This window comes from Oreochromis aureus, linkage group 19 (assembly GCF_013358895.1).
Source record: "Oreochromis aureus strain Israel breed Guangdong linkage group 19, ZZ_aureus, whole genome shotgun sequence".
Lineage (NCBI taxonomy): Eukaryota > Metazoa > Chordata > Actinopteri > Cichliformes > Cichlidae > Oreochromis > Oreochromis aureus.
In genome coordinates this window covers 18808127-18820705 of record NC_052960.1, presented here as the reverse complement: position 1 = coordinate 18820705, position 12579 = coordinate 18808127, and the positions used below count along the sequence as shown (strand labels likewise).

General features: G+C 39.0%; 1 protein-coding gene and 1 long non-coding RNA gene across 3 annotated transcripts; both read left to right on the top strand.

Moving 5' to 3' along the window:
• The first annotated feature begins 3939 nt into the window (after positions 1–3939).
• Positions 3940–7562, top strand: prlh2r (prolactin releasing hormone 2 receptor). 2 transcript variants are annotated; one of them, XM_031758307.2, is made up of 3 exons: positions 3940–4003; positions 5332–6245; positions 6663–7562. In XM_031758307.2, the coding sequence occupies exons 2-3, from the start codon at positions 5334–5336 to the stop codon at positions 6987–6989; spliced, it is 1239 nt and encodes a 412-aa protein (XP_031614167.1). In that variant the 5' UTR covers positions 3940–4003; positions 5332–5333; the 3' UTR covers positions 6990–7562. The 2 variants fall into 2 exon arrangements, with proteins under 2 accessions (XP_031614167.1, XP_039459643.1); XM_039603709.1 differs by lacking the exon at positions 3940–4003 and adding an exon at positions 4027–4118.
• A 421-nt stretch (positions 7563–7983) lies between these two features.
• On the top strand, positions 7984–12579 carry LOC120434685. Its single transcript, XR_005609279.1, has 3 exons — positions 7984–8084; positions 10336–10612; positions 11911–12579. It is a non-coding gene; the product is annotated as an uncharacterized LOC120434685 (long non-coding RNA).

The window sequence follows — 12579 nt, the reverse complement described above, 5'->3', positions numbered from 1 at the left end:
AGTAAGAAGAACACATTTTCGAGAGAAGAGGTCTTTAACTCTTGAAAGGAAATGACTCATGATATCACACTGGTATCGCTGCTTGAACTCGAAGACTGCAAGTTGTGAAAGGACAAGTGGAAGCTGTGGGCTTTAATCAGGCAGGGCTGCTCAAATTACGAGTTATTTAGGCTTTTTGTGCGTGGAAGCTAGGAACTCGAAGGCAGTATTGGTCAGTTTTGGCTGTTGTTTTTATTTCAATTGTCAATTCTGTGAGACAATTTCATTGTCCTCATTGAAAGCTATTCATTGGATGGTTATATTGTATATATTCAGTTTATATGTAGAAAATTCTAGTGATTCCTCTCGGCGCCACAAATGAATCCCTACAAAATAACCAAAGTTATAACAACTCTTTAAAGCGTTACAGCTCGAAAAAGGACATTATAAACTTCTTAAAGGTAATATGTATTAAAACGTACAGACGATTTATGGATTGGCATCCAAGTGTAATTCTGAATTAAATAAACTGAATCAAATTGTGTTCATTTGAGTAACAGCAGCCATGGCATCATTATTTAATAGGACTTAATTCAATTGGGGGTCCTTGACATGAAAACCTTTGGATGTCCCTTGAATTAGATTACTCTTGGATCTAAACGGCTGAGAGAGTGAGATCAGAAAAAGCATCTCAACAAAACAGTCTTTGTCCTCATTTCTCATTCAAGTGGAGAACATATTCTGACATTTACCTTGATTTAATAAAGTAGACTTTATTTAGCTTATTCTAGAACATCCTTACCATTATTAATAATACTTAGGGTCCAGCTGTAGTGGGCTCACAGAGACGCGGTTTGTGGTAATAGGTTGGACTGGGATAATAGACGCTATGAAGCCCTGAGTGGGAAGAAACTAAAATCTGGCTCGGGCTCAGCAGTAATTAAAATGACATTTTCACTGGAATATGTTAATAATGAAATCTACTTTGATGTCCACCGAGAAAGAGAGTTTAGAAAAGCCATTTAGCCCTAAAGATCAGTCCTTGAAAAAGAAAAAGAAAAATAGCTAAAAAATAGCTGACCCACAAAAGCTTGATCTTTCATGTCTTTGTTTAATAATTACTATGTTCCAAAAATATCCATCACAACTTTCAATGAAATGCTTCAAATGAGAGCCCATGGATTGATTCCCTTGCACAGAAAGTACAATAATGAATACTTTATAAATTAATTTTTAATTTACATTGCTCTCATTTTATCTTCCGCAGCTTCTCAGTGGGATGCCTTCCACTCTACCTCTGCACACAGCAGAGCCTCTCTTAACTATAAACCCATTCCTAGTCTCATATAACTTACATGTCCAAATCTACAGACTCTCAGTACAATCTGTATTGGGATCTATGGTCACAGTCCCCACACTGAGACAGCTGAAGTAAATTCCTCCCAGCAAGGTCCCTTGTTAATAAACTAAATCCCAGCAGCAGCAGCAGCTACAGCTTAGTGGAGCTCCTATAAACAGGATGTGGTGAAGAAAGAAAATCTCTGAAGGAAAACAAACATCTCTTTGCTAATATCAACACAAGCAAGTTTGTAATTTTTGGGGATATATCGTCAGTGCAACTTCCTCTGAGATGGACTAGCTTATGATTTAGTAAGTTCCACAGTAAAGTGTGGATGTGTGGGAACTGAACATCATCACCAAACTGTAATGATCGTATTTTATCTATAAATGATTGTATGTTTCCGATCTTTTCCTCGATTAGTGGACAGATCTTGATGAAACTTTGCATAAACGTTGTCTAAGAAACTGTGAGTGCCAACATCTTCAATATTTTACAGAATTAAATATTGGTTGTATAAATTTGTACATTTGACAGTCACTCAAGCGCTGAAAGGGATGTCAGATTAGATCATAGCAAATATGTGTATTTATCCATGTATGTATGTTTCCCGTGTCTCGCTGGGGAGCGGTGGTTTGCTTGTGTATTTAATGTATTTAATATCAGAGTGTGGCCTTCAGTAGCATTCTGTGTAGACCTAATGACAACAGGAACTACTGTACATTTAATTCAGTGCAAACTAGATGAACTGTTTAAAAAAAGTATTTCCAAATACAACTGGTGATGACTGGTGTGACGAAACCACCATAATCCACCACCATTCTTTCAACCAACACATTTCCAACATTACCTAAAATAGCAAATCTAAACAGGCTTCTGGCTGCTCGGTATTTAATACATGAATTATTGCATTTGCACTTAGTTTGTTTGATGGGTGCATTTTTCGTCTGCAGCCCTCAGCTGAATGCTGGCTCCCTAAATTGGCACTCAGTCATCAAACAAGCAGAACCCCTGTCTAGGACCTGAAAATAGGCTCCATCAGGTGGACACGTAATGGGGCCGCTTGCTTTTTGTGACACACGTGAGGTTTTGCTGTGTGCTTTGCGCATTCTGGTGGCACAGTGAAAAAAAGAGAGCAATTAGCCAAAAATGGCTAATCACCTGTAGCTGTCGCGTCTCCCACACTTGGACATAGTATACATGACATGTACAAGTGATTCAGAACTAGAGTGGTCACCGTAAAGAAAGACTCTGAGGTGGTACACCATTTGATTACTTGGTGGATGCTGCTAGAACAAACTGTTACCTTCACCACAGGAACTTATCAGACTGAAGAAAGGCCAGCTCGACAGCCCTGTCCACATCAGTGTCCAGTTAAATCAAAGTGGGAAAAAGTGGTCTGTGGAAGGAGAGGCTGTGTGCTCTAAAGCAGACCAGTCTGTGTTATTTTAAACTGTTCCGATGTGTCCTAACAGTAAACATCACACAGAAAAATGAGCAACAGACAGAAAACCATTACGGTGGCTGTATGTTCGGTGCTTTGAGTCTTCTCTACAAACAAGCCAGATTTTAAGCTTCTCCCAATAGTGCTAAATTTACTCTTAAAGGAAGGAAAAATGGCCATGTCCTCATCGTTTACCATGTTGTAGCTATCAATATTAAAATGTGATAGCCATGTAAATGCATTTCAAAGCAACACTTACTGGAGCTCCATTGAAATTGAAACACTAATGATATCGTACCTTTATGTTAGAAGATTTTGAGCCTAAAATGTCATCGTAAGAAGTTCATACTAAAATGTACTTTAAAATAGTGGTGCCACTTTTTGCTCTGAATTTGATGAAAATCTGGAGACTACATGGTTTCTGCACATGAATATGATTAACTGCACTTTTGGGCATCTTCATTATCTTCACAATGAGATCTGTGTTCCTTTCAAGCAGCGAAACAGTCAAGCAACGAATGCCATTCGGTATTACCCTTGATGAATCATTCGATCATGCTGGTTTTGACTGAGACTCACAATTTTTTTCAAATTAGTTTTGAGATTATGAATATTTAATGCGAACTGCTGGAGAAACATCTTAATTGTTCAATTTGTATTCTGTTTCCCTAATGCTTTGTCTAGAAAGTGTCCGCTTTGTGGAGAACCTCACAGCAGGATCCTTCATTCATGGCACTCCGTGGAGGGCGGGGGTGCACAACATATTCAAAATAATAATTCTGGTCCTCCTCGGTGTTTCCATCCCAGTGTCTGTTTCTGACCAAACTTGGGATAACATGAATGAGAATGTCGTAGGAATGTTAACATAAAGGGCATAAGTTGAGTATATAAAATCTCAGACATAATGTAAGTCCCACTAGAAAAATGATAATGATGTCATGAGCGATATTATACCATAAAGAGGCTCAAGGTCATCATAAATTTGTCATTTTCTAGCTGAGATGGACTCCCCAAGAGAAACATTATAGGAGATTAGAATGATTTTACTGGAGGTGACTCACTCACTCACTTCAGCCCTTACTGTATGCCTTGTTGGAGGGAGAGAGAGAGCGAGAGAGAGAGAAAGAGCACACCTCTTTATTCTGAAGCAGAGCAAGCTGCAGCGAATGAGCGCGGCTGCACAACAGCGGGACTCCCTGCAGGAAAAGGACTCAAACAGGTGCATCTGATATCTCCAACAGGTACTTTTTCATTTACTCTGCACTTCAAAATTGCCAAGTGGCTGATTGTGAAATTTGACTCAGATCTTCTTCCTTTTGAGGAAATAAATTTCCAATCCGAGGTCGACCACTTCAGGTAAAAATAGGTTGATGCTTTCCATATTTATGAATGATTTTGGATCCCTTTTGTATCTTAGAGAAGACATGGTTGCATGAATTGTTATGAGCGGCCTGATCAGAAAAGGTCAATATAGGAACTTGGTTGAGTCAGTAAAGGAAGAATATCTGCTCTGATCATGATTTAATTAGCTTCCTTGGGAAATTACACTTTTATGATTGTTCATATTCAGTATGATGAACGCATAATGAGGCAGTCGGCCCATTAATTATTATTATTATTTTTTGCTTAATGTACATGATGCAATATTTTTAAATTAAAACAGCAGCTAGATATATAAAACATGCCAAACAAAACAAAATGAATCATTAAGGAAAATGTGTTCGGTATAAACTCAATGTATACCAAATCAAAGACATTAAATTGTAACAAAATTACATGAAAAATGTATATGTTATTAAATTACTTAAAGTCTGAATTTTGGGCATAAATATCTTCTTTTCTTGGTTGTGTGAGTTTTTTAGATGAAACAATATTTTTAGCCTTTTTTCATGTTAATGAAAGCTGAAACTGTAGCCAGTGCTCATGCCAAAATTACACCAATCAGCCCAATTTTGACTACAGGTGTTATTCATAGACTCCTCCTCTGATCTTACAATTTTCTGTGGTTTCACTCTCATTTTATTCAGTGATTTTTTTCTTTTCTTCTCTCACAGCCAAGTCTCTCATTCAGCAGTCACAGAATGTGAAACGAATCTGCATTCATGCCCATTTTCACACTCTTGCATAACATCTGATTGTGTGATGCCAGTTGATGAGTATTTCTTATTTCTGAGTGACAATAAAAATCACCGACGTCAGCCTAGATTATTAAGTGCAGATGTTCCAGCAGATGTGTGGGATGACCACCTCTGAGAAGTTACTATGATTTTGAGGATGATTTCTGCTTTTCGTAACCAGAAATCATCCGTCCAGTCAATGCGAGCTTTCTTCCCTTTTTTTTTTAAACTTTAGATAATGGATCAAAGATAACTGGAAAGGCTTTTGGAGAAGTAAAGAGAGAAATGTGAGGAGAAATGTGTGCTGAGAGTTTTGAAGATGAGCTTCAATTAGCCTTTTAAAATGTTTAAACACCCAGACGCTGCCATACTGGCTTCAATCAAAATGTTGATTAATAAATTACACAGAAATATTAAATGAGTCATGCAAAATATGCTTGTTATTTCCGCAGCTATGGACTGGGAAAGATCACTGAATCGAACCAAGGTGAACTTTTCTACTCCAGCCTCCTCTTCATCTTCGCTCTTGCCTGACTCCTCGTCGTCCTCCTCTTTCTGCTGCAACTCTTCTCGCTCCATCTTCTCAGCCTCCCAGTTCTCAGCCCCCTCTTTCTCTGGGCTCGACCTCCTGTTTAACCTGAAGCTCATCTTCATCCCTCTCTACTCTGCTGTGGTCCTGGTTGCATGCTCTGGCAACCTCCTCCTGCTCTTCCTCATCTGGCACAATAAGAAAAGACACAACACGACCAATTTTCTCATCAGCAACCTGGCACTCGTTGACCTGGTGATGTGCATCTTCTGCGTCCCTTTGACGGCGTCCTATGCATTTGACAAGCGCGGATGGGTGTTTGGATCCCACATGTGCCATTTTGTCACCGTCATGCAATCTGCAGCTGTTTACGCCGCCGTCCTCTCCCTCATGGCCATCGCGGTGGATCGTTACGTAGTTGTGGCTTATCCCATCCGAAAGAGAGCAGGCTACCGCTTCTGCTGGGTTCTCGTGGTCCTGATCTGGCTGTCCTCTCTGGCTCTATCCACGCCTACGGCACTGCACACTGTCTACCTGGACCTTCAGGCTGCAGGCCTGCAGATGGCTGTGTGTGAGGAGTTCTGGGATGGCCAGGAGCAGGGTCGCCTCATTTACTCCTGTTTCATTCTCTTCTTCTCCTACTTTGTCCCACTGGTTGCTGTCTCCATTTCCTACTGTGCCATTTCCTATCAGCTGAAACACAGGATGACTTCGGGCTTGACAGCATGCACGGAGCTGAGATCTGCACGGGCCACCTGGAGCAGACGGAGGAAGAAGACCTTCTGCCTGCTGCTGGTGTCCGTTCTCTGCTTTGCCTTCTCCTGGCTTCCTTTACAGGTGAACAAAACATGAGATTGCAGGTTTGAAGAATATGCAAATATATGGGAATGTAAATTAGGAGAGGTTTCACCTTATGAATCGGATCTTAGCAGGTTATCTTAACTTTGAGGGAGGGATAAAACAGGGATAAACAGCCAGCCTGCCTTTGTCCAGAGGGAACACAGTCTGCCTCAGCAATAAACACATCTGCACACAAACTGACAGTTCAATTGGGCACAGTGACTTGATGTTTAGGCAGCCAGGAAAGACTCTGTATGTGGTGAAGAAATTGGCATTTTCTTTCTTTTTTGTTGTGCCAACTTAGCAATTTTACTTCTTCTAATTTGTATTTCTTTGCTAGACTATCTGTTGGCAGTAGAAAAATGGCAATTTTCCCTTGAATTAATGTTTTGGAAACCGATGTTTACTCCACAGGTGGTGAACCTGATCCGTGACCTGGACACAGACTTCTCCATCCTGGGGAAGAACTATATCAACGTCATCCAGGTGTCCAGTCACCTCTTTGCCATGAGCTCCGCTTGCTACAACCCATTCATTTATGCTTCGCTGCATAACAAATTCCTCTCTTACCTGTGTCTCCACTTGCTGCCCTGGAGAAAAGGAAAAGCAAAAGACCGGCGACAAGGGTCAAGCGTCCTGACGGTGTCTCACAGAATGCCGCGCCTTTACACCTCCACCATTGTGGCAGATTTGCCGGGTGTTGTTGCAAATAATGCCGACCCTCAAGAAAACTACACGTAAGTGACTTTGTGGACGAACGGGCACAAGAATGATATGATCTCCAGCTCAGTCGAATGCATGAGGCCACCGAAGCCAGACGTGATCCAGTGAATCTTCTTCTACACTCCAGATTTAATCTTGTAAGCGCTCACGCTGACAGACAAAAGGAGTAAAATGATAAGTCATTGTTAAAACACCAAAACCCACAACATGGGGGTGTAAGGCTTTCACATACAACAGCCACACTGCTGTGCAGCTGGCTATGGGGCTAAAACATCAGCCAGCTTAGATTGCAAGGATTCATGTGTAGATGATGCTTATTAACCTGAATAATATGCTACTGGTTGCTTAAAAAGCCATTTTAAGCTTTGACTTTGCTTTTGTTGTTGCAAGTGTTTTGTGTAATGGTTCTCCATAATTAGATTCTTGTGCATTTTAACACCAACCTTACAGGATCTTTACGCGAGCCATTTAACAATGTGTTGAACTAATGTAAATGTTTATTTGCCTCCACCTTGAAAGACTGTGCATTAGGTTATTTCTGTGCATACTTCACGTGTAGTAGTAAATATGCTTTGTTGGATTTTGCTCAGTAAAGAGGGTAATTCAAACCATCTTTTCCTCATTCATTCATTTCCATTTTGTTAAGGAACACGAAGCGGTTCTGAAATAAATAATAGCGTATTTCCATCATTCATTTCTGGCCTTGAATCGTTGAGCGCTTTTCAAATGTTCAACTATAGCTGTGGCATTTGGCGAGCACTACGTGTGCGCGAGATCTGCAGCACTTTTAAATGTCAAAGCCGAAGTGATGAGCGAGAGAGGCAGAGAGAGAGGGAGCGAGAAAAAGCATAATGTGTGCTGGTCATTACACAACTGCAATAAAGACACAACAGAGACAAGAGAGACACAAAGTTAACAGCCTTTCTGCCTTTTCTGCAACGTAATGACACATAACCATAGAACAGGAAGTTTGGAAATCCCGCCTAAGATTAATGTGTTTGCATTTTCCGACCTCGTTTGTTGACTGCCTTTTGCCACCTCGACTACTTAAGAGATGTCTGCTTGTAAAAAGTGTGAATGTTGGCAGAAATGAAGCTCCAAATTCATTATTGGGTAAATATTGATTTACTTTTCTCTCAAACAGCTTTTGAGATCACCTATGAAGCAAAGAGTTTTTATTTAGATTAAAAATAACAAACTGCAATGCTACTCATCACCCAAGTTAATGTTATGAAACAAATATGTTTCATAAAAACAGCAACGCCATTCAATACAAATCGTGTTTTTGAAAGATTGTTTGAGAAAGGCTTTTTGTCTCATCACAAACACATTTATGTTCGAAAAAAAACCCCACACAACTGAAAAGCATTAGCAGTGTTTGTGACTGTGTCTGGTGTCTAAAGCCTTTAATGTGAAATTATATCAGAAAATAGCACAGTCGATTATCCAGACTGGTATCTGCAAAAGGAAAAGTTAATCAAACACAGTTTCTTTGTTTCCACATATTCTTTTACCAAGCTAAAAAGGTTTTTTGAAAACAAGAATATTGAAGGAAAACCATCTAATGTTTCCCATTTAAAACTAATTAAATGGCTTCTTTTCTTGAGATCATTTTCTCAGATTTTATCTCACAAAAAAAAGCGCCTTGCAAGGCATGGTGGTGCAGCGGCTGATTAGACACTTTACACAGTGCTTTTCAAGAGCAATTTGCAGAGCATAAAGTGTATATTTTAGCAGCTGATGTCAAGAGCAGACTGCTGTGTGAATATATGAGCTGACAAGTGAAGATAAAGAGGAGACAGCTTTTCATCTTATTACAGAAACACAACAGTGGTCATCTCTGCTAATGGCAGCAACTGTCCACATGCAGCACACTGCAACTTTGTGCTTCCTGCTTAGCCTTGGCGTGTCAAGGACGACCTTCATCCGGATGTAAATGTGTGCTGCCCTAACAATCATCTTTGTCATGTTGTTGACCTTGATATACTAAGTAGTGGTAGTCACGTGCTGTGTTTATAATTTCCGGACAGATAATGGTCCCCTGACATGCTTATGATCTGAAGATTGTTACAATGAACTCTATGCATTTGAAATATTCAGAAAAAAATGAAGCAGCTGCATCCTGAGACCTATAATAATGCAGAGAAACAGAAATTGGTTAATAAAAGACTTTAGGATATGGTTCTGATGTCTGCTCTTACTGAAAGAAAAAAAAAAAGCAGCATACAACAAATGAGACAACTCTGAAATAACCTTTCGGGGCATTTTGAACTGAAGAAAACAATTTACAGGCTTTCACTTTCTACTGTATTGTACTTTTTCTCTCTCTAGACTTACAAGACTCTTAGAAAAAAAAGAGAGAGAAAAAAACAAAACAATCCTTACCTGGAGGGTGCAATGTTGGGAGTAGTTTAAAAAAAAAGAATTACTGAGCATTTTTAGGGAGCAAGAAAATGCTGAAGAGCAGAGAAGTAACAGCTTCTGCAACCATTAGAAGAGGATTTTGCAGAGATTGAATAGCAGCAGGAAAAACAGGCTCTGAATAAATTCTGGGAGAATCTGCCCCTCAGCAGAATCAACTCAAGACCAATTGCCACAATAATCTGGAACTTTCCAGAAGATGAAGCCCCTGTGCCTGTGAGTCAGTACATCAGAGTGTAGAACACTACAAAGGTTCAAAAGACACGGCAGCAGTGCAAAATTGGATAGAGTCAGGCAGCGAAAAGCCTTACAGGTGTGTAATTTAAACACCTCAGGACCTCGACCAAAATCCACTTGCTCTTACCACACTTCTTGCAGCTATCTGACAAGATATATAGTAAGGAAATCCCATTTAAGGCAATTTCTTCACCTTTCTGGACAGTTTTGGGACGAGGGGAAATCTTTTGTTGGAGAAAATTTAGAGAAAAAAGCATTTTTTACTTTTTATATTGTATGATTGACTTGTTCGGTAAATGGCCATTTTTGTGATTGACTACAGCTGACCTGCCTGTAAAAGGTATGACAAAGTCAGGCAGTACCAAGCATTTATTCATCTACGTACTAATTTATACCTATACTCAAGTCCTTTTTTCATTTAAATAATTAGACTGGTTTTGTTTACATTTGTACTAACTTACAGCTACTTTGCCAAAATATCAAGTTCAACTGTACATTTTGAATAATTTCAACTACTAACTAAGATTTTAGTTTTTTAAATATTTTTGTGATTAAAAAAAAAGACATTTAAGCATAGTAAATTAGTTTAATGTGACGGTTTTTAAGCAAACAATTTCAAATTATTGGAGAACAATTTTATCCATTGTCTTTGTCAGATTTTGACTCACCATGCAAGCACCTGGTTGATAATAGCTTCATTTTTCAGCATGACAATGAACGCAGACACACTGCCAGTGCAGTGCAAGGACACCTGAATAGAAAATTACACAGTGGAGTAATATCAGTCATGGACTGACTTCACCTGGGGCCCAGACGTCAATGTTTTTGAAGCATTGTGGGATCATCTCGGCAGAGAATGGAACAAAAAGCAGCCAACTTCCAAAGAAGAGCTTTGAATGTCCCAGAGAACTATTCCTGAAGACCACTGAAGAAATTACAAGAAAACTTACCTAAAGGTGTTCAGGCTGTGTTGGAGAATAAAGGTGGTCACACTAAAGTTCAAGCTCATTAGATCTGTACAAACTCAGTTTTTTGCCTTATATACTGCATTTCTATGTATGTTTTTACATGTTTCAATAAATCCCTGTGCCTATTTCTTATTCTCCTAGCACAATACAGGTGGATTAAGACTTTTGGATAGTATTCCATCTATTATGATTAAACTGTTTTAACACACAACCTTTTAATCACGGGCTTTTTTCAACTTCTTCTATAGATTAAATACTGCTAAGATGAGCTTGACTCTTTCAACTTTTTGCCCTTCAAATTTTAACTTTCTTTCAATTCAGTTAAATTTTACTTATATAGCCCCAAATCACAACAACAGTCACCTCAAGGTGCTTTATACTGTATTTCAGCACCCTATAATAATACAGAGAATACCCCAACAAATAAATGTCCACTATGAGAAAGACAGGACAAAAGACATAAGACAGCCAGAGATGAATAATTACTAATGATTAAATGCAGAATTATTATTGTCATTGTTATGATTATTCAAGACCTTGTATGTGAAGAAGATGATTTGAAATTTGAGTGAATTTAACAGGAAGCCAATGAAGAAAAGCCAACTGGGAGAAATATGCTCTCTCTTTCTAGTCCCTGTCAGTACTCTTGCTGCAGCATTTTGGATCAACTGAGGGCTTTTCGAGGAGATTTCAGGACAGCCTGATAATAAGTACAAATAGTCCAGCCTGAAAGTAAAAACTGAATAAACTCAGAAAGATCAAATTTTCAGTATCACTGGTAGACAGGATGTATCTGATTTTAGAGATATTGTACAGATGCAAGAAAGCATTAGCACACATTTGCTTAATATGCACATTGAAGGACATATCCTGGTCAAAAGACACCATATTTCTAAAATGTTTAAAGCAGAGTACTATAACCTCAATTTTATCCGAATTTTGAAGCAGAAATTTTGAGGTCTTTAACATCTTTAAGACATTCCTGCAGTTTAATTAACTGTTGTGTATCATCTGGCTTCATGGATAAACAAAGCTGGGTATCATCTGCATAGCAATAAAAATGTATGCTATGCCTTCGATTGATACTGCCTAAGGGAAGCGTGTATAGTGTAAACAGAAATGGTCCTAGCATCAAACTCTGCGGAACACCATTTAACTGGTGTGTTTAAAGCAGACTGATTTTCATGTAAGTTTGTGTCCTTCCTGCCCAGCATGACCCACAAACACACAATATTTTAGTGTTATCAATATTTTATTTACAATTTTTACCTTGTAGTTGTGATGCCTGCTCACTCTCTTCTTCTCTTCTCTAGGTCCTGGCGTGCTGGTCAAATAGGGGAGGCATGATCTGATGATCATCTCCAGCTGCACTGGCCAGCCTTCCCTGGCACTGCCCCTTACTCACTCCCACATCCTGACACGATATGATTGAAACCATTGCAGCCCAGTACCTTTAATAACTATGGCACGTTCTAATCCCTGTAATAAAATATTGTGGTCAACAGTATTGAATGCTGCATTGAGGTCCAGCAGGACATGCACAGTGAGTCCACTGTCAAAGGACATAAAAAGATCATTTGTAGCCTTCATTAGTAATGTTTCAGTACCTTGAGGAGTTTTGAAAATTCTTAAAACTCTTAAATAAACTAGTCCTCTGCAGATGATCAGTTAGCTGTTTTACAACTACTCTTCCAAGATTTTAGATAAAAAGGAAGGTTGTACATTGGCCTATAATTAGTTAAGACATTTGGGTCAAGTGATGACTTTTTAAATAATGGTTTAATTACTGCTGCCTTAAAAGGCCTGTGGTACAGAGCCCATTATTAAAGATAAATTGATCATATTTAAGATTTAAGATTTAAGCATTAATTGAAGCATTAATTAATGATGGGACTTTTTTGAGCAGTCTTGTAGGAATGGGGTTTGATAGACACACTGGGTATTTGGAGGAAGTGATTATTGAAGTTAGCTTAGAAAGATCA

Bases quoted from the DNA above. Each gene is read 5' to 3' on its own strand.
- prlh2r (XM_031758307.2), top strand. From the start codon at position 5,334: ATGGACTGGGAAAGATCACTGAATCGAACCAAGGTGAACTTTTCTACT. The intron at 6,246-6,662 runs GTGAACAAAACA...TTTACTCCACAG, and splicing joins TCTCCTGGCTTCCTTTACAG to GTGGTGAACCTGATCCGTGA.